Source organism: Lepisosteus platostomus, chromosome 11 (genome assembly GCF_059453375.1).
Source record: "Lepisosteus platostomus isolate fLepPlt1 chromosome 11, fLepPlt1.hap1, whole genome shotgun sequence".
NCBI lineage: Eukaryota > Metazoa > Chordata > Actinopteri > Semionotiformes > Lepisosteidae > Lepisosteus > Lepisosteus platostomus.
In genome coordinates this window covers 31,482,821-31,503,099 of record NC_142621.1, presented here as the reverse complement: position 1 = coordinate 31,503,099, position 20,279 = coordinate 31,482,821, and the positions used below count along the sequence as shown (strand labels likewise).

The window sequence follows — 20,279 nt, the reverse complement described above, 5'->3', positions numbered from 1 at the left end:
TATGGAGAACTGTTCTGTGCAGCACTAATCTAAGACTGTACACACAAAAAATGCTGGATTGCAAAGTTAATGATTAACAACGAAAGATATCCTTGCTCAAACCACTACTGCCACTACCCTTTACTCACCATTGCTGTTGTCATGCTCATTTTGACACGACAGAGTGATGTCATCTTCAGACTGCTTGCGCGCCAGCAGGACCTTCAGCCTGTGACTCAGGGCAGGTTGTTTTTTTTAATTTTGCAAGAATAAAGAGACAGAGCACACGCGCCTTGCCAGAAACAGGTTTGTGTTTCATACAGGGAAGCAAGGGAAAATCCATACAAACAGTATTTCGTTTCCCCTTGACATAAAGTGGTTTGAACTGCGTGCTGCTTTTAGCAGCTATGGAGACTGTGCATGGACACCAGAGTTCAGGATCATCCTGGGGAACAGTTCTCCTGTCTGCGCTTTACCAGTTACCCAGCTCCATCATCACCAATGCGTAGCCCAAACCTGGTTGATGCAACAGCAGTCAAAGTGCTCATCAGCTATCATTGTGGAAGAGTGGACAGTGATGTAATCAGTTGATAGATGGGAATTATTAGGAGGCCATGGCTGGTAAAGAATAGGGGGAATTTTGGCCAGGACACCAGAGCAAAACACCACTACTATTTCAAGAAATTCCCTGGGATTTTTTAATAACCACAGAGTTGGGACCTCGGTTTTACGTCTCACCTGAAGAATGGTGCCTTTCGTACAGTATAGTGTCCCCCTCACTGTGCTAGGGCATGAGGACCCACACAGACCGCAGGGTGAGCACCTAATACTGGTCCCACTAACACCTCCTCCAGCAGCAACCTTAGTTTTTCCCAGGACGTCTCCCATCCAGGTACTGACCAGGTCACAGCTGCTGAGCTTCAGTGGGTTGCCAGTGGTGAGTTGCAGAGTGATATGGCTACTGGCTGCAGAAGGGACAGTCCAAGTTGGAAGCCACCTGTGTAGGTCAGGCACAGCGGGAGAGACGAGCAGCTCCTGCAGACAACAGAGGGGTCGTTCCCCATTGTTCTGACAGATGGGGTCGTGAGGGTACATGCGGACCTGGTGCTCCTCTGGCCCCCGAGGTCCATGGTCGCACTGATCAACGGCTCCTGCAGCACGTCCGCAGTAAACCCGCCGCTTCGGCCGGGTGGAGACGAAAGAGAGAGGACTACAAAGGCTGCTCCTGCTTTCCCTCTCCCCGGCGGCGCTCCGGTTTCAGACAGCTCAGAGCACCTAATTGAGCAGTCTACAGCGCGCTGGCGGAATCAATTATTTCTGTCTGATAACAGAGCTGCCACTTTGCATCTGGGCGCCTCTGACTCTCTGCTCTCCTGGCTGTTCCAACACAAACCTGCTGCCTCACCCCCAGGCTACCTCCACGCGTCTCACTGCTGCTCCCACTCTTGTCTGATGTCTAAATGTCTGGCAGAGTGTTTTGCTACAACTCAAACCGCAGAAGACAAAAGCATAGACTGGCTTTGCCATAACTAATTATCAAGGAGTGCAGAACGGTAGTTTTCTGCTATCCTAAGCAAAATTTCCCACATTAGAATTCCCCTACTCTTCAGTTTCATTTCAAAAGATCCCTTTTTGTTTTTAAATAAAAAAAAAGTTTTTTTTTTAGCTGCAGATGGTTCATGGGCCTCGGTCGGCCTGGCTGGCCGCTCCTGTGCACCTCGAGGGGCATGCTCAGAAGGTAAACTGGACAGTGCTGGACCTGGTTTAACAACACACAGGACAGAAACAGAACAGCCCTTTTTACAACTAGTTATAGAGAAGATTATAGACAGCAGATCTAGCCTCCTGAATCTGAAATCCTAAAAGTCACAAAAGTAAACTATAAGTCAGGACTTTCCAACTAGGCACCTCATTGAGCTATTGATTCACGGATATATGCGAGCTCTTACCAGACTTGACATGTATTTCCATTAATACAGGGTTAGTCAAAATGTTGTTGACAAGTATAAATGCCAATTATTTTACTAAAGTTTTGTTTTCTCCTCCACAGATAACGAAGGATTGTAAGGTAACTGTTAGAAACTATGACAGCTTATAACAAATTAATTACATGGGTTACAAAAAAGGTTTCAAACGCAAGCATAGTTGTTGACAGCATTTTGACTAACCCTGTAATTTACTTAAGAAGCATTCGCTATATAGTTCTCAGTGCTCGGTAAATGTTGTAGATTTCAAATCTTTAAATTTTCTTGTTTAACTTGAACTCTCAAACTTAGTCCCAACATTACAGAAGATCTGTTATCCCCATCATATCACTGCCGATATTTTCTCATATTACTACTAGAATGAGCAGGTTTAAAATTGGTACTGAAATCTTTGCTGGACACAAGGCACCCTGAGGCCTGGCACTGGAAAAGCCAGGAGAGGGAGGTCTTTAAAGGCCCCATGATCTTAACAGAATGTTCCTATTAGAAGGCACCCCCTCCCCCACCAACCAGCCCCACTGCCCCCTTAAACCACCAGGAAAATGACACCACACATTTCACATCTGCACATTGTATGAAGTGAATTAGTATGAATTGCAGCAAGTGGCTTTATTTAGGTCAACTCCGGCCCTGGCAGCCAAACAAGAGTCCTTGAGTCATGACAGGGGAGTCTGGCAGAGGCGAGCAATCATGTTGACAGACTCCAGTGGCACAACAGTTACACACGCCACACAAGAGTAGCATACAGTAGTTAAGCACTCCCATACCTCCTCATGGCCTCTTTCCAAGCTCGCAGTTAGTGTCTATTTAAAATGCTCAACAGGACAAATGTTTGACTGTACAATTACGTGCATTACCGTTTTAACATGGCATATTTGCGTCTTAAAACCAAATTTATCAGAACATGTTTTAGCATTTACAGTGCATTCTTTTTAAACACAAGATTTATTGTTGCATCTGTCCAGTTCTTTATCCTACTTCAACAATGTTACTGCTGTATTTCCTAGCTTTCCCTGTAACTGTTCTTTTTCCACTGATAAAAAGCACATTGTGCATACGTGTGTTAAGCTGGAAATGCAGAGACCACACACCATTCAACTTTTAAAAAAAAAAATAATTTGCACACAAAGGAAAACATTTTCAAACAAGGTTAAAAATAAAGTCTTACAAAGTGTTTACAGTTATTTCGTTACAGTGGTTATTGAAGATTTGGGTTGTCACAGTTAGTTCTGAACACAACAAGGTTTAAAATAACAGAAGTTACAAATGACAGAAGGTTATTTAGCCCGTTTAGCTCATACTGTTCCTAACAGGTGACTGTAATGTGCCTTTATAAAGAAGTGGTTTCACTCTTTTCTGGCCAGGTAGTGAGTTACAGAGGAAGCACTGAGTGTTGTAGCAGAACACTGCTTCAACTGTTTAGACAGGCAGTGGAACGCAGGAAAGACTGAAGCGTACTGCTGTGGATTCTACATGCCGGCTGCTAAAATGTCTTGGGAAGCAACATTCTCGATTGCAAAGGATTCACCTAGACGTAGTCCATTCCCTACTGGTCTCTAGGGCACCTGGTCTTTCTCACCGACAGCCCACAGGTCATCCCTGGAATACTCAGCGTCACACCACCACAAGACAGGGAAAATGAAACCAAGCTACTCACTCCATTGTTAGATGTGCTCCCATCTGCTGAAAGACACAGGTGTGATTGTGGAAGATGTGTTATCCTCATCGTACCGCCACTGATATTTTCTCATCTTTGTACTAGAAAGATGAGATTTTGATTGCTGATGAGACTCTGCCTAGCATCTGGATGTCTCTTAGTTTAGTCTGAGACTGAAGCCTGCGGTCCTGTACAGGACTCAGGGGAACAAGCGGCCCTATGGCCCTGTAGAGGGGTCCGGACTGCGGTCCTGCTGCTAAAGTGAAACAACAAACCAGCAAAGCATTTCATTGGGACTTTTGGGTCAACATGTGTGGCAGTGGAGGCAAAAACAGCCATTGACATCTAATTTTTGTCAAGTTTGTAACAAAAGCTTGCCTATACAAACGTTCTCATGTGACTTTAGCCAGAGACAGAGGCTACCCGTGAGAGACTTCCTGGCATAGAAGAAATCAAATGAAATGGCTTAGAGGTTTCAAACAGGAAGCTGGCACAACAACCTGTCTTTTTAACAACTACGCTGCAAGTTTCCAGAACAGCTGGTAAATCCATCATCGGAGTTCACACTCCCACTCCTATTCCTCAAGCAGTGCAGTGACAAGAGGGTACTTTCACACGGAACTGGGTGCCGGCGCTACCTCACCAACTCCAACAACACCTCACAACCTTTTCCCAACAAAAGGGGCTCAAAGTGCGGTTTGTAGCAGTAGTAGTAGTTTTGTCAACAAGCACTGTCAGTGGGACTGATTGAAATTTTACTTAAGTTGAGTACCAGCTAAGGCAGGAAAGATCTGATAATTCATGACAATAAATAAAATATTAATAAACAGAAGAATAATGACGGAAAGAGACTTATTATCTCTTAAAGCCAGACTTTGAACAGAGTGTTCAACTACCACCAATGCCAAGACTTGTCCCCATCCGTGAACTACCTGGCAGCCTTAATACATTAAGACATTTCAGAGTATTCACTAACAGGATAGAACAACAAACTGGTCTTTGCCTTAGGGCTCTGAATGTACTTGGGAAGACCTTAAAGAAAAAGGAACAGTCACAGAACAGCCTGCTGATCTGGTGGCTCACATCTCCCCATTTGACACAGCAGCGAAGAAACAAGGCTGCAGAACACACTTCCCATGTAGACATGGAGGCTGTAACACTGCGGATATCGAGGTAAGGACCACAAATAATGCTGTGACCCTTAATACTGCAGAAGAGAAGTACACAGGCCACCTAGGAAGCACTGTTCAACAAGCTCAGAAAGTGGTAAATAGCTAAATTGTGTTTGCTCTTAGTGTGTCAGATAGAAACAGCAACTGTAAGACTACATTTTGTGACGTAACACAGCATTAATCACAGCTGAAGTATATACAGGCTGGAATACAGTATTCAAAAGACATGAAATAGTACTTTAAACTCATACATGAAAAAACAAACCAAAGTCTTTAATTTTCCCTCAATATACACACAAAGACAGGGAATGCATCTGACATTATTGCTACTGATTAATATCAGAGAGGTCACATCTCCTTTCTATGCATTGATTACATAAAGTGTTGCATTCACTTCCAATAATCATCTCCACATAGGATTTTGATCAATTTGAATTAATGGCAGCACTTTTTCAAACGCTGAAGATCAGAGGTTGCTTTATCTCAGTTTTCATACCACTAGAGCACAGTTCCATTATGAAACCGCTTGTTCAACTATAGAGTTGAATTCAGACTAAAAACTGAAAGGACTAGACCTGCTTTTAAAACTGGAAAAGAAATAAACACAAAAATAATCAATCTGGGTGAACCGTCCCTTTGTTTTCTCCTGATATCTGACTGACTAAAAACAAACCAGAAAGAAAACGACAATGAATTCAAGCACCACACACAGCCTTAATTGGCCAAGGCTCGGAGACTCCCAACTCGAGAACAGTACAATCGCAATGTCACTTTCCTAAAATGCACAGTGTGTGACATAAAAGGGAGAACGTGCAAGTTAATGAGTTATTACTCCCAGGTTCATCTAATGCAGAATGGCATTTTCTTAAAAACACCCTTATTTAAAAATCCTTTTTCAGTACAGACTGTCAAGTGAGTTTTTTCTTCCTACAAGGGGGCGAGAATAAGAACAGAACGCTCACAGACAACAAGTTTCCCCCCCACCCCCCTCAAAGACACAAGGACTGCCGAAAAAGATTTGCTTGACTTGTCACAAGTACAAAGGCCTGGAGTACCAACGCCTACAATGTTTGACATGTATTTTAATTCATTAGTGGCTATCACTCAGAACTGCTTTTTGGAGATTTGACACCGCAGTGATGTAGTGATGAGACTAGCGATGGTGGATATCTACAAAGATGAGCTGGCTTCCCTAGCATAAAGAGATTCCCAACTTATTCACCCATTCATTTTAAACCATAATGAAGCAATTAAGACACTAGATACTGTGCCACAACAGCACAAAGACGTGAGTGGATTTCAATTCAGATTGTGGGCGAAAGCCAGGCAGAGGAAAGTATTGGATTAGAGCCCACTCTTAACAGACTTAACGAGCTCAGTCTTATCATCCCAGCTACAGAGAGAGGGGTGCAGGAATGAGGGTCCAGCCACAGAACAGGGGCTGCCTCTCACTGTCTCTAATCTAGCCTGCAGGGAGGAGCTCATGTAGGAACAGTCCATGCATGTGTTGCCATTTTAGATTCTGAGTAACTTAATTTAGCCAGGAGGTCCTAAAGCTTTACCTCTCATAATAAAAACAAAAGGCTTCTTTGCAGGGTTATTTCCATGTCAATTTCAGGAAATTATTAAATAACTAGGATTTTAACCCAGCCATCCAGCTACAGTACCACCATAATAATTCTTTACAGGAAAATCCTGTTCAAACATAGGGATTGCACTAGGCCCCCCAAATACCAGTTTCCATCCCCAAATTCAGCATTAGAAGACTTAAAGGGAGCTGAACACAGTTGAGGCTGAATCAAATACTTTTCAATCTCTTTAGGCACCCCGGCAGAAACCAAAACCAAACCCCTAAGCTCAAACAAGGAACCATTCTTTAAGGCCCAACCGCCTGGAAAAGTGCCCTTGAAGAGATGCTTGGGGAATTTCAATTTCTTCACAAGAGGATACAGCACTTCCGTCAAAAGCTGAGCACAGGCGCCAGTTATCATGGGACTGTCCATGTCCAGGAGTGGTCAGACGTCTTGGCATATCTGGGTTAGCTGGGTGACTATGTCAAGGAACGAGAAGAGGCTTAGTATTTACAGCTGAACTAGACAGCGCTATACATGTGGCTGTTTTCTCCTAGCTTTGTTATCCATTCTGTTAAGATTAAAATAGCACAATAAAAGAAGAATAAAAAGCTCAGTGTTACACTTTGGTGGTAACCAAATATCAGACAGCTGAAAAGCACCCCAGGGCCTGTGCAAGTTTCTCTATTACAGCGCAGAGAGCCTGGAGGGATGTTTCTTCAGCTGGCCCTTCACTGTAAAACGCCCTTCACCCACGGTACGGTCCAGCGCCCCGCTGATCACAGGGCAAAGAAGAGGATTAGCACTACTAGCAGGATGGCCAGGAGAATGCCGATAGCGCACCACTGGCGCCGATCTGAAAAACACAAAGCAAAAGAAGGGGTTACTCTTGACTGCTTGATGTAGGTTCACCTCAGGCATCTTCAAACTATTCAATTAGCTAGCTAGCTCTGTGCTAAAGATGCTGTTGTGACCTTTCATAACACAATGGCAACCTTCAGACAAACTTTGATGTCCAATCACCTGGACTGGCCCAACAAGTGTAATGTCTTTGGAAATGTCAACCACACTGTAAATACACATTCAGGCTTTGTGCTGCAAATGGTCATTCCCCGGCAAGTCCACTGGAGTGGACCCATTAGGACACAGGCCACGAATGATGTGCTGAAGGATGCCGGCCTCTCCCCACTCACAGGCCTGAGAACAATGCTACCGTGTAAACCAACGGATTATGGATTGTAGAAAAATAACCAGACAGAAAGCCGCAGCCATGTCTAAACTTCCAACTACTGCCACGAAGAGGAAAAACAGAAATGAAATATGCTTCTATCCACCGATGATTTCGGCATCTGTGGTTTTAACGAGATTATGAAAAGAGATCGTTTTTCAAGGTCAATTAGAAATGAAATTTTAAAGCACAGGTGGAAAGGAGAAAATATACAATCCAACTCTCTCTCACAAAACTAGAAACACACACACGAACAAAAGGGCACATATGCCAACATTGCCAAGTACACATCAACTGCTTCTATTTCTCTTTACGTTTATAGAACAAACCCTCAGACCCTCAAAAAGACAAACCTGTGACAGGACTTGTGAAGGTGACAGGATTTCCTGGAAAGGAAAGATTTCATCATGCTTCCTGTCTGTACCGAACGCTTCCCCAGGTCAAGCCCCCGGATTTGAAAACAATGCCTTATTAGGAGCTGCTACCTTGAGAAAGCCCCGCCTTTCCTTCCCCCTCTGAAAGCCCCAGGGCAACCTCAGGAAACCCACTTCAACACCTGCCTGTCAACAGGAAGTGGTTTGCTGCAGCAGCTACTGTTCACTTCCACTCCACGCCAGGTAGCAGGCTGTCACTCGGCCCTGGTTTATTAGTCATGGGCCCGGTTCATTTTCACACCTTGAGAATTTCCCCTTTCACCCACTTTGTAACACCCAATTCAGTGTTTAGCACCCTTTCTGCGTGTGCGTAAAAAGAGAAGCAAGGTATTCACTCTCGCTCTCCGACCCTGCCAAACCGCTGACATAGCTAGGTCTTGCAGGATGTGTTCTCACTTTTACCAAGAAACCAACCAGAGAGCCAGTTGCCAGCCCAGCCGGCTGATGGCCTCTCAACATACTGTAAATAGAGGAGTAGGTTATTCACTCCTCAAGGCAATTCAGATCCTTATATCCTGTTAAAAATCTGAACTTTTTAATGAAACCTTAAGTAATGCAGAAGAAATAATGATACAATAGGACAGGAAAAAAACAACATATTCCAAGATTCAACCCAAACCCCCCAAATTAAGCAGAAAGGTACTTGCACTAAACATCTTGCCGTCATAATCTCCATTAATAGTAACTACTAAAATGATAAGAAACCCACTTTGAGAAATATCAAGGTGAGCTTGTCAGCAAAGACAACTGTACAGTCAGACTTTCTGGGCAAACAAAGCCATCCTGCTTCCTAATGCAAAGATACACATTCAAAAATGACCAGGACCTTCAACAAGACCATACTGTATATACAACTTTCCTAAAACAGAAAAACAAAGCAGGTGATGCCTCCTTCAATATACAACAAAGCCCCAATAGGTTGTGAGGGCACAAACATTACAGTGGTAATTCAGAAAGATAGCTACCTTCTCTGCTGAAAGACATTACAAGACAGGTATCCAGCAGAGAGCCCCATAGCAATGCTACAACCGTTTCCTCAGGAGTAGCCTGCCAACCTTTAAAGCTCTCTGGGGTGTCATGTTGGCCAGACTTACCACTGGTCATGTGGGAGACCTTTGCCAGCTTCTTCATGACGTTGTCAAGTCGGGACTGGGTGTTGTCCATCTCATGTGAAAAGTCATCCAGCATCCTGGTGGAGAGGGAACAGAATGATTAGTGGCATTCTGCACACACCACCTCCCTTAAGATGCAAGATCAACATAAGGAGCTGTGCTCATGAAGGGAGTTCAACACCAAATCAGTCAACTACTACATGGACCAACATACATTCCATCACCACATCTCATTCACTCACTGTATATTGAGGATCTGCTTTTCTCCCCCCCCATTAGTATTAGAATCTACTTTATTGTGCATATATAGTGGAAATACTATACCATACAGTATTAAAACATCAGATTCAAGCTGCAGGCATATATTTGCTGTCAATGTAATGATCTGAGGGGGCTCATTTCAGAGTTTCAAAGAGTAATGGCACTTGGATTAAATGACTTCTTAAAAATGTTTTTATAACCTTCGGAACTCTAAAACATCATCCGGATGGTCATTTTTGAAATTGGGAGTGTAGTGGATCATTTACTATTTACAATTCTTTCCTGTAAACACTCCTAGTCTAGATATGGTTCAGCTGGCTCCGTTTCTGACCAAATATTTTGCTGCCTGTGGCGATAATCCTTGAGGTCTTGACTCTAGCCCCTCACACCAGGATTCCCACACCAAGTGGAGATGTCTAGTAGACTGGTGTAGGCCAGCTCTAGGATGTGTCTGCTTACATCAAAGCCCCTCAACCCTCTCGAGAGAAAAATCTTTGCATGGCTCTTGTAAAAACACGCTCTGTGTTGTCTAAGAAGTTTAGTTTATCAATGCATGTTCCCAGATCCTTAAAACAAGGAAAAATCTCAACAAGCTGGCCATCAGATCTTTTCTTATTCCATCATACACATCATATGCGGCTGTCTCGCTCATGAACAGCGATCACTCTTCCGAACGGCTACACCAGGCAAACATCAAGGGTAAATATGTTAAGGCCACAATGCTCTCCAAATTTGTCTCAATACGTCTAATTTTCTTAGTCATTTATGTAATCTTATTATACAGAGAAGGAATACTTACTCAATGACCAGATACCGAGAAAATACCATAAAGCCTGTATTTGTGTACAAAGTGGGTTAAGAGTTATTATTTAAATAAGTAAAGTAAAATTCCACCCAGTGTCACCAAGCTTAAGACATCCATTTCACTCCGTACTCATGATTTTGAAGTGGACTGCCACACACAAGTTATTTAAATAAAGTCTTTGTCACCAAAGAGTAAATCTGTATAATGGCTTTTCATCTTAATTGAGTTTATTTTAATTTGTTTTTGAGGATTTCTCAGAAGGACTCATTTATTTCCCTGGAGCACTACAATGGCAAGTGTGCTGGGTGTTACATAACCTGTGTAACGAGCTACAGATGAACTGGAGCAGCAGTCATGTGAAAGTGCTGGAGTCAATTCCCAGAGCTGCACAGCACGTTCTCTGATCTTATCGCAAGGAAAACTGAGCTGCCGCAGCATATACCCGAGTCAGGAGAAGGCAAACTTTATCTGCATTTTTATTTGTATCTTACTTTGTTTTATGTTGTTTCTACTGCCACTTGATATGAGAAAACTATGAAAAGGCTTTGGCAAAGCTGCACATCGAAATCCCATGGGGAATTGTGTGTGGCACCATACTGCTTCTCCAGTGAATAAACAGGCATTGTCTGTGTGCCTTTAAGTGACTCCTCCTGGAAAAGCCTCTGGTCAGAGCTTAGAAAAAGCTGTGGCCTGAACCACGGGCTATGAGGACTACCTGTGGCCATGAGCTGCCAGCATCAAGCCTGGTTGAGTGCTGAAGGCTCTGGAAGGGACTCTACAGCAATTGGTTTTGAACATTACATGTAAAAGGTGCAAGCCTGTTTTTCTACAGCTCTTCTTAAATAGCCATAGATCAAAACAAAAATGGCTCAGAAACACACATAGCTCACATGTAGCTTATGGACTTTCTCTCTTCCAGATTGGCGCAAAGCTAAAGTAGCAACATGAAGTGAACAGTACACTTTCTACCGCTTCCCTAAAGTCTACATAGCCCAACAGGCTGGTCTGGACAAGGAGGAGCAGGAACGTGTTTCTACTGTATCTTGGCTACAGCTGGTACTGAGATAGCTGCATCACTGCTTCACATTGACAAACTAGTCTGCACAGTTTCATAGTTTTGCATATTGAAGATGACCGCACAACAGTCTGCTGCCTTGCAGTGCCTGGGAATCCCAGGGGCATTACTCACACAGCCTGCTCGTCCAGCTCCTGGCCGATCCTCTGTGACATGTTCTTCAGCACACCAACGCTGCCCGACACCAGCTCCAGCTGATCGTCCTGCTGCTCTACAATGAGCTGACAGAGGCACACAAGCACACAAGACAGGGGTCAGAATCCCACCAGAGCAAGGGCCTAGTTGAAGATCCAGTCATGACAAAATCAACTGGATCAGCACATTACAAAACGTCCTGAAACACACAATTTCTCTCGGCAAGGGAGAAAGAATGCGTATTTTAGCAAACCTTCCTGGTGGCGTGTCAGACAGACCATGAATTAAAGGTATCGCCACTTTACGAGCGGAAATCTTGTGATTCACTGTGGCGTAACTAGAGACACAAGGGTGTCTGTGCTGATGTATGTGGCACATCTACTTAACTAAACTTTTTATTTAAGCGATTTACAGAAATTCCAAATAAGACCCGGTTTAAGCTTTCACCATTTTGTTAATTTTGCCAAAACTTTCCCTTTGCAAGGGAGCTTAAAAAGAACAGCTTGGGTTAATTGCACTTGGGAGCATCGACTTCTCATTGGTAGCAAAAACAGAACAAGAAACACTACCAACTAGTTTTCTTCACTGCTCCACAATGCTGATCCTACCTGCTGCTGTGCCTGCTGGTCCTCTATGAACTGAGAGTTGGCAGACTGGAGCTCTCGGTCCAACCTTGTGTACTTGTCTGTCCCAGAATGCCAGCCAGGTCCCTGGGACACACTTTCTCCCAGCAGAGCCTGTGGGCAAGAGTACAACACTTAAACCACACTGGGTCAAATCCCCATTCTATACTACTGAGATAGCATTTTCCAAAATTCATTATACTGATTAAACAATGATGTAAAAATACAAATAATAATGCAGTGTACCGCTGCTATGAATTGAAAAACAAATGAAGACTGACAGTGCTCAATACCACTACCCTCCTCAGACACAGAAAATCTGATTTGATTGAAGAACCATCCCTTCATATTTTTTATGATATATGAGGCTTGCCATTCTGAGTACAACCACCCCAAATTATATACTAGTACATCACCTACCTGCCGGTTTTTGCGATCAGACATTGCTTGTGCCATTGGGCTGGACATGTGGTCTTTCATTTCCTGAAAATCAACATTAAAAAATTTAGTCTGTCTGGTGGATTATTACATCAGTTCAAAAACTGACCAAAAACCAAAGTTGGGTATCCATCCTTCATCATGTTCTTTCATTTTTCATGTAATAACTTAAAAGAATTCCAGCATCACACTTTCTCTTTTAAGACTGAATAATCCTGGTACAATAATTTCAAGTCATTTCTGCACCCTCCAATAGCCTCGGGAAAACAACCCGCAGGTGAAGGACTTAGTTTTCACCATCATAAAGCCCTTAAGCACTTGGCAACACTGAGCCTAAATTGCTCATAACAGGAAGTGGAACATCATCTCTTAAAATACTTCCACTGGTGCGAATCACTTTCCTGACCTTCACCCACTAAGGCATCACAGCTTAAGGTTCACAGTGTAGAGACCAAAAGTAGCTCATTAAAATAATTTCCAGTAGGCTTTCTGGACTGAATGGGCAAAAGCACTGCTAAACCACTGAAGTAAAATGTTCTTTGCTAAACGCCAACTAAAGTTTCCAGGTGTCAGTGGTGTACAGTGGTGAGAAAAGGTCTGTGAACCACCTAGGTCAGCCCACATTCTTGTGCATTATAGACCTAAAACAGATAGTCATGGAAGTCTTAACGAAAGATGAGGACAACCTAATTAAACATGTCACAAAAACAAGATGCATTTGGATTGTTTAATAAAATAATCCAATAGCAAATGTCCGAGTGTGAACCATAATTCGAACCCTTAGATTCAATAAACAATGGCACCTGAGTAGCAGTGACTTAAACTAGATGTTTCCTCTGCTTATTAGTCTCTTGCATTTTAGAAATTTAGATCCAATTTTTCCTTACTGAACTGCTACAAGTTCGTGACATTTGGGCGTTTCCTTGCTCGAATACCTGATTCTGAGTCATGCCATAATGTTTCCCTGTGGTTTAGGTCTGAACTTTGAATTGGCCAACGCAAAACGTAAAATGTCATTTTCAGCCATTCTCTTATAGATCTACCTGCGTTTTAAGGATGCTGAGCTGCAAGACCTGCTCCTCAAACAGTTTCAGCTGACAAACGTGTATCATGACATTCTCCTCCAGAATTGGCTGTTTTGCTCCATCAATGATGGCAAGCCATGCAGGTCATGAAATACCACAGCAGACCCAGACAATGACTTCCACCACCATGACTGAAGGTCAGGGTGAGGTTCTGCTATTAGTGCACTTCAGATGGCCAGCAATGCTCTTTTTAGAGAGTCATAGTTTCTTCCTGGTTATTCTCCCATAAAATCCATTCCCACTCAGTCTGTTCCTAATGGCTGAGACACAGACACTGATATTAGCCACAGAAAGAGATGCATGCAGATCCTAAAATGTTACTCTGGGGTTCTTTGGGATTTCTCAGCTGATTTCTAGGTTGCTCTTAGGATGATCTTGGCAGGATAACCGGTCCTGGTAGTCACCATGGTCTTGATTTTTTAAAATATTTGCATTATTTATTTTTTTAAACTGTCTGACAGTGGAAGGACGGACCCCCAAATGTTGAGAAGTAATTTTACAACACTAACCAGATTGATGAGCATCAACTACTCCTTTCTGTGGTCCTCCAGAAAAGAGAAAAATCTCTTGATTGTGACATGGCACGTACCCACTTACCTTCATGAAGATTAAACTTACAAAGTCTGACCATTCTACAGGACAGGACATTCCAGATGGAGTTCTTACTTGTTACTCCATTATTTAGCTACCTGATTCTAATTACCACCTTAATTGTGTGCAGTAAACTAGGGAGGTACACAAACTCTTTCTTGACACATTATACACCACACAAGGTGCTGTTGATGAATACTGGCTTCACAAGTGATCTTTGAAAAGGAGTGATAGCTCTTACATTATATAACAATTGTAGAAAAGAAGTGGTTAGGCACACTATTGGAAACAACCTGAGCCCTCTTTCAATAAAAACTAGGCTTTCCCCAAAAGCCTCAGAGCGGGTTTGCACTGTCTCCTCTTACCTTTACAGTCTGTCGTGTGCCTGTGATGAAGGCTTTCCTTTTAGTCAACTCCATTGTATCCAGGTTGAATTTCCTCGGGTTCGATTCCACGATGCTTACGCCACAGTTAAGGAACAAAAAGATCACGGCACAACACATGTTGTGATCATGCTTAGTCACCCTTCCAATGTGTTATTAACCTGGAACTGTCTGTGAAACGGACATTGTTTACAGTGAAGCAGGAGAGGAATGTTCCTAACAGAATGTGCAAGGAATCTGAAACGCATCACTAACCGCCTTCAACTACGGAAGGTTCATTCGGCATTAAGGAAACACGCATGTTTGCTATGGCTTTAGTCAAATTCCACAGAAATCATATGACTAGCCTGACTTAAAGCACAGGACCTGGCAAGCAGTCACTGAAAAACATGCATTAATGAAATTATGTAACATACCAATTAGCAACTCCATCTCTTTGTGGTTGACTTCGAGTGTGCATTTAAACCAAACTGCAAGGACTGGGCTATGTACAACAAGTGTATAACACACTTTACTGTCACAGCTCTTGGATCAGCTGACCTCCACTTTAGAAATGCCCAACCTACACTCATATCTGGGTTTCCCAGTCTCCTGTTATTGGGCCCACTCGTGCTCTTTAGAGACCATCCCCATTATCAGACAGAGCCGTCTTTTGCGCTTTCTGATGAAGAGCTATTTCTAACTGTGCATTAGCCGATTAATTCACAAGTCATCAGCCATCAAAAGTAATCTTCAGCTGGAGCAAGACTCCGCAACACACAAACAGAATTCAGGGGATCCTGCGTGGACACAGTTCACCGTGAACCAGTCGAGACAGCTGAAGCACAAATCCTCCTCCTCCTCCTCCAACATGACTATTCACCTTGCACAGCTATACGTGAAAGTGCATTCCTCCTAGTGCAGCTCATTCACTGTACCATTGCTTGCCAAGCTCCCTCCCTCGGGCGCTCATAAACCCCACCCACTTCCGCGCACCGCCACCCTCTCACCCACAGCCTCCTGCCACTGGCTGGGAGAGAGGATATTGATGGTTTCGTCCAGGTCCTCCAAGTCCCACTCGATGGAGCGCAGGCTGTTGCGGAGCTCATTGGTGGTCCAGTCCACCTCCTCCTTGGTGGCGCTCCCAGGCTCCTGCAGCAGCTCGGTCCAGCGCTGGTACAGCCCCTGAGCCGTGTTCACTGCCTTCTGCACCTCCCTGCCGGCACACAGTGTGCTTCATCAGCTCGAACCTCGTGTGGTACGCCGCGGGCAACGCATTCCGAAACCTCGTACCTCATGTTGACCCATGAGCCACAGTTTTCTTGTAGAAACCAACACCAGATGCCGGAGGTTTCAAATCTATTTCCTTAGTTAATCTTGAAAAGATACGCGAGGGTACAGTATGCCAATAAACAACTTGGCAACTTAAACCTATCAAATATTAAGAAATGGATCAAGGAGTTATACAATGGGAGTGAGACCTGCTTCCTTTCGATCAGTCCAGGAACATGCAAGTACTCATACATGTGCAGTAGGAGTAATGCTGGAAAGAAACTTCCTCTGTGGACTGCACAAACTGTTACATATGTGCAACATCAACACTGAAGCAAAGTGTCAATGTGTTCCTGCCAGACTAAACGCTTTATTGATGTGGACAGAGAGAGGTGGGTAGAGAATGTACTCTGGAGGCTTCCTCTGCACATCAAGGTCTGAAATTCTTTTTACAAGATGCAGGAAGCAATTTACTGGAAAGTACTTGAAGCAGGAAACCCAAATATATTTTGTGGGGAATACTACAGAATGAATAGGCCCATTGGAAGATGGTGATACCTGAAAGCAAAACAAAAAACTACTGACCTTTACTTATGTTTGAATTTCTGAGTGGATACCAAATAAGACAAATGTCTGATATTTGCTGGTTGCAGGACTAGGGAACACAATTTGCTCTAATGATAGGGAGCCCACTGATGCCATTCTCTCTTAAAGCTGAACGAGGTCTTTTCAATTCTTTTTTGTAGAGCTATAAATCACACATTTCAGCACATGGGATCAATATGAGACGCTCACCCTGCAGTTTGTGTGGGTCCTAATTCCCCAATATAGTGATGGGGACACTATACTGTAAAATGCTGGCATCCTTCGGATGAGACGCAAAACCAAGGTCCTGACTCTCCGTGGTCATTAAAAATCCCAGGGTGTTTCTCGAGAAGGGTAGGGGAATTACCCCAGCCAAATTATCAATCATCGCTTCCTAATAATCCCCATCTCTGAACTGGCTTCATCACTCTGTTCTCCTCCCCATTGAGAGCTGGTGTGTGGTGAGCATACTGTCACACTATTGCTGCCGTCGCAGGTAGATGCTGCACATTGGCGGTGGAGGGGAGTCCCCATTACGTGTAAAGAGCTTTGAGTGGAGTATCCAGAAAAGTGCAGTACAAGTGTAAGGATACATTTCAAACACTCTTATTAACAGATATCAAAAGTCATGCAGGACAAGATATACAACCAGGAATAAGTGAACAATCCTAGTGCACACTTCATAAACTCCTTATTAAGGGTCTAAAAGGGTCAGTTGATAACAGAGGTGCTCCTGGACCAGCTGGGTTCAAGATAGATAGATAATACTTTATTAATCCCGTAGGGAAATTGATGTGTTACAGCAGTCCAGCCCAAGACAAGCAAAACAGACATCAGAATAGTTATAAAACAAAAGACCAACAAGATAAATAAAAATAAATAAATACATAGGGGTGTGCAAAATGTGCTGATCATAGTCACTGTAAAAACAATAAAATATGTGCAAAGTGTGCATAGGTTTATACAGACTGATTGTCCAAAAAGTACAATGGAGTAAACATGCTGTCCATAGAGGAGCAAATGAAGGGCTAAAAGTCCTAGCCTAGGGCAGCGTTATACACCCTGACAGCCTCCGGGAGGAAAGACCTGCGGAAACGTTCCCTTGAACACCGTAGCTGGAGCAGTCTATTGCTAAATGTGCTCCGCTGCCCAGTAACAGTCCCATGAAGCGGATGAGAGGTGTTGTTCATGATGGCTGTGAGCTTGGTCAGCATTCTCCTCTCAGCCACCACCTCCATGGGGTCAAGGCTCATCCCCAGCACAGTGCCAGCCTTCTTGATGAGTTTATTGAGCCTATTTGCATCTTTTGTCATGATGCTGCTGCCCCAGCACACCACAGCGTAGAAGATGGCCGCAGCCACCACTGATTCATAAAAAATGTGTAGCAGTGTTCCACACACACCAAAGGACCTGAGTCTCCTAAGAAAACAGAGTTGGCTCTGACCTTTCTTGTACAGGGCATCAGTGTTACCAGACCACTCCAGCTTATCATCCAGGTGTATCCCTAAGTACTTGTAGGAATGTACGCCCTCTATGTCCTCACCCTGGATGGAAACAGGGTTTAGCGGAGACTTATTCCTTCGAAAGTCAAAGATCATTTCTTTGGTCTTGCTGGTGTTAAGCTGGAGATGGTTAAGATGATACCACTCCACAAAATTGGTAATCAAGCTCCTATATTCCTCCTCCCTCCCCTACTGTAGATCCACTACTGTATTTAACCCCCAGCATGCAGAAATAACCACACACCTGGTTTTAGCGAGTTACAAATGAGATCATACTCAATTCAAACAGACTGGTTTCAGTCTAAAACCTCATGGTATCAATCAGGTCATCTCACTGAAACATTAAATTACTTCAATATGGGCTCGTTCTGTGAGTGCCAGTTTCCACCCACCTACCCCAGACATGCTGGCTGGGTAAGATGGATCAGAAGGAGTGTGTAATGGTTCCTGTGTGCCCAGTGGTGGACTGGCATCCCATCAGTAGTCCTGCCTTGTGCTCTGTGCTTCCAGGGTAGTCTCCAAACTGCACAACCCTCTGCAGGAATTAGTGGCTTTCTTCTCGATAGACTTGTGTCTTGGATTGTCTGTTACCTTGCTGCTTATTTACGAGACAATACCTTACAACTGTCTTGTTTTGAGTTTTTGAGACAGTAAATTACGTTTAGCTCGCCCTCATACCCAAAGAAGGCTCAACAGCTGAAACACTGTTTCCTTTCTTCTCTTTTCAGCATGGAATACATCTTTATGTTTAGTTTTGCTTCATTTTTGTTTAGATGATTATTTTAGATAGATGGAACGTCCATCACGCAGTAGGCACCTAAATATTTCAGGTAGTATTTTAGCCAGCAGCAACTAATGCGCTATTTTGTGCTAAATGGGGGAAATTAATCTCCCATATGTATCCTAAAAGAAAATAGCTTACAGATATAAAAAAAAACAACTGCAGCAGTTACTCACGCAGTTTAATCAATGTTTATGTTTTCCCAAGGCATCTGTCTTTGTGCACACGGCGATAGTGAAGCAGAACTATGATCGCCGACCTCCGCGGGTTTACTCATGAGTTTGGAGCAATCCACTCATGGAGCCAAAGGTCAGGGGAGCGCGTCATGGAAAAAATACCAGTGACTCATAATGCGATGCAATGGGTCTTTCCTCCCCATCCAGGGAAAAGTCTGAGGTAGCAGTTGTGGACGGTCACTGTCAGCACACTGTCTTCAGCCCTGCAATAGCACGTCACGACTTACGGGCTCAAGTGAAAACGGTGTGGGACACTATCAATTCTGACGATGGAACTAGCTTCGACAAGAGCAAACTGAAGAAGAGAAAAACCCTTTGCCACCAAAAGAAAACATCCCCTTGCTTTGTTAAACGCCTTGGGGCCACCTTGCTGTGAAAGGCGCTATATAAAAATAAACTGAATTGAGATTACACGCCAAGCCGTGCATTGGCCAAATCCGCCCGGGTCTCAAAATCCACAAGCGGATTTTAAAACGTAAGGGGAAGCAGTGAGACTCAGCGGATGGCTGCTGTCTTACAACAAAACGCAAGTTCCCCATCACATTTACTCTACAAATCATGTTAAAACGTGTAACAGACCTTACGGTCAATCCTGCTCACCATTCTTGTATGCAAAACATACAGAACCGCCATTGAAAACACTAAAATACGGTAAGACTTCAACGAGACCCTGAGGCGACAACACCGCCTTGTCTCTCCCCAGAGACTGCGTTATCCCAGACTTTGGCTGGGCTCGATTGGAAAACAATCCACCATTGTTCTAGGTTACAGGAGCAGAGAGCTCAAAACTCACCCCTTCACCACGAAAAACGGGTCCTCCATTGACATCCTGCACCTGTTGACAAAATGTTCAGGGCCTCGGTACCGTCATACTCCGATTACCAGGGACAGCGGTCGCTCTGCGGTTTATATTTTTGCGAGAAGAATTTGCAGTGAATTTTCTGTTTATATAAAGACAATTAAAGCTCTCTCCACTCCTCCTCCATCGTTGGTTGAAATTACTGCCGGGTCGGAGGTCACAAAGCTGACTAAAAGGAAGAGGCGGAATTAGCACGACTGTGAGTACAGCGTTGGGGGGGGGGGGGTTGTTGTGAGAGTTTCTTCCTGGGTAGTCGAGAAAAAAAAAGATAGTTAGCCGTGAGTCACGTTAACATCATGCAAGCGCGAAGTTTGTGGTTACAGACCGGATGGAACAGACTCATTAGAAAGCGAAACAAGTACGTTACGTTTCGATATAAACATTTCTAATCGAAAGCACGACTGCAGTGTCAGCACTGGGCGAAAAATGATTTCTGCCGTCAAAGTTTAAAATCGTGCTTTGACTTCATAAAGGCTTATTCGAAACCACGCTGTAAACGAATCGACAAAAATGATAGTAATAATTTTACTT

At 43.7% G+C, this 20,279-nt stretch overlaps 1 protein-coding gene across 1 annotated transcript; it reads right to left on the bottom strand.

Moving 5' to 3' along the window:
* Positions 1–2,558: 2,558 nt before the first annotated feature.
* On the bottom strand, positions 2,559–19,916 carry stx6 (syntaxin 6). The gene is made up of 8 exons (XM_088599142.1): positions 19,683–19,916; positions 15,561–15,729; positions 14,517–14,612; positions 12,458–12,520; positions 12,023–12,151; positions 11,394–11,500; positions 9,121–9,215; positions 2,559–7,220 (listed from the first exon to the last, which is right to left on the bottom strand). The coding sequence occupies exons 1-8, from the start codon at positions 19,715–19,717 to the stop codon at positions 7,144–7,146; spliced, it is 771 nt and encodes a 256-aa protein (XP_088455268.1). The 5' UTR covers positions 19,718–19,916; the 3' UTR covers positions 2,559–7,143.
* Between the last annotated feature and the right edge of the window lie 363 nt (positions 19,917–20,279).

What these genes read in the sequence shown, in the direction of transcription:
- stx6 (XM_088599142.1), bottom strand. Translation starts at nt 19,717, where the DNA reads ATGTCAATGGAGGACCCGTTTTTCGTGGTGAAGGG. An exon ending in CCGTTTTTCGTGGTGAAGGG is followed by an intron (nt 15,730 to 19,682) that starts GTGAGTTTTGAG and finishes GTGTGCCGGCAG; the next exon opens with GGAGGTGCAGAAGGCAGTGA. An exon ending in CTGATCGCAAAAACCGGCAG is followed by an intron (nt 12,152 to 12,457) that starts GTAGGTGATGTA and finishes TCTTGCCCACAG; the next exon opens with GCTCTGCTGGGAGAAAGTGT.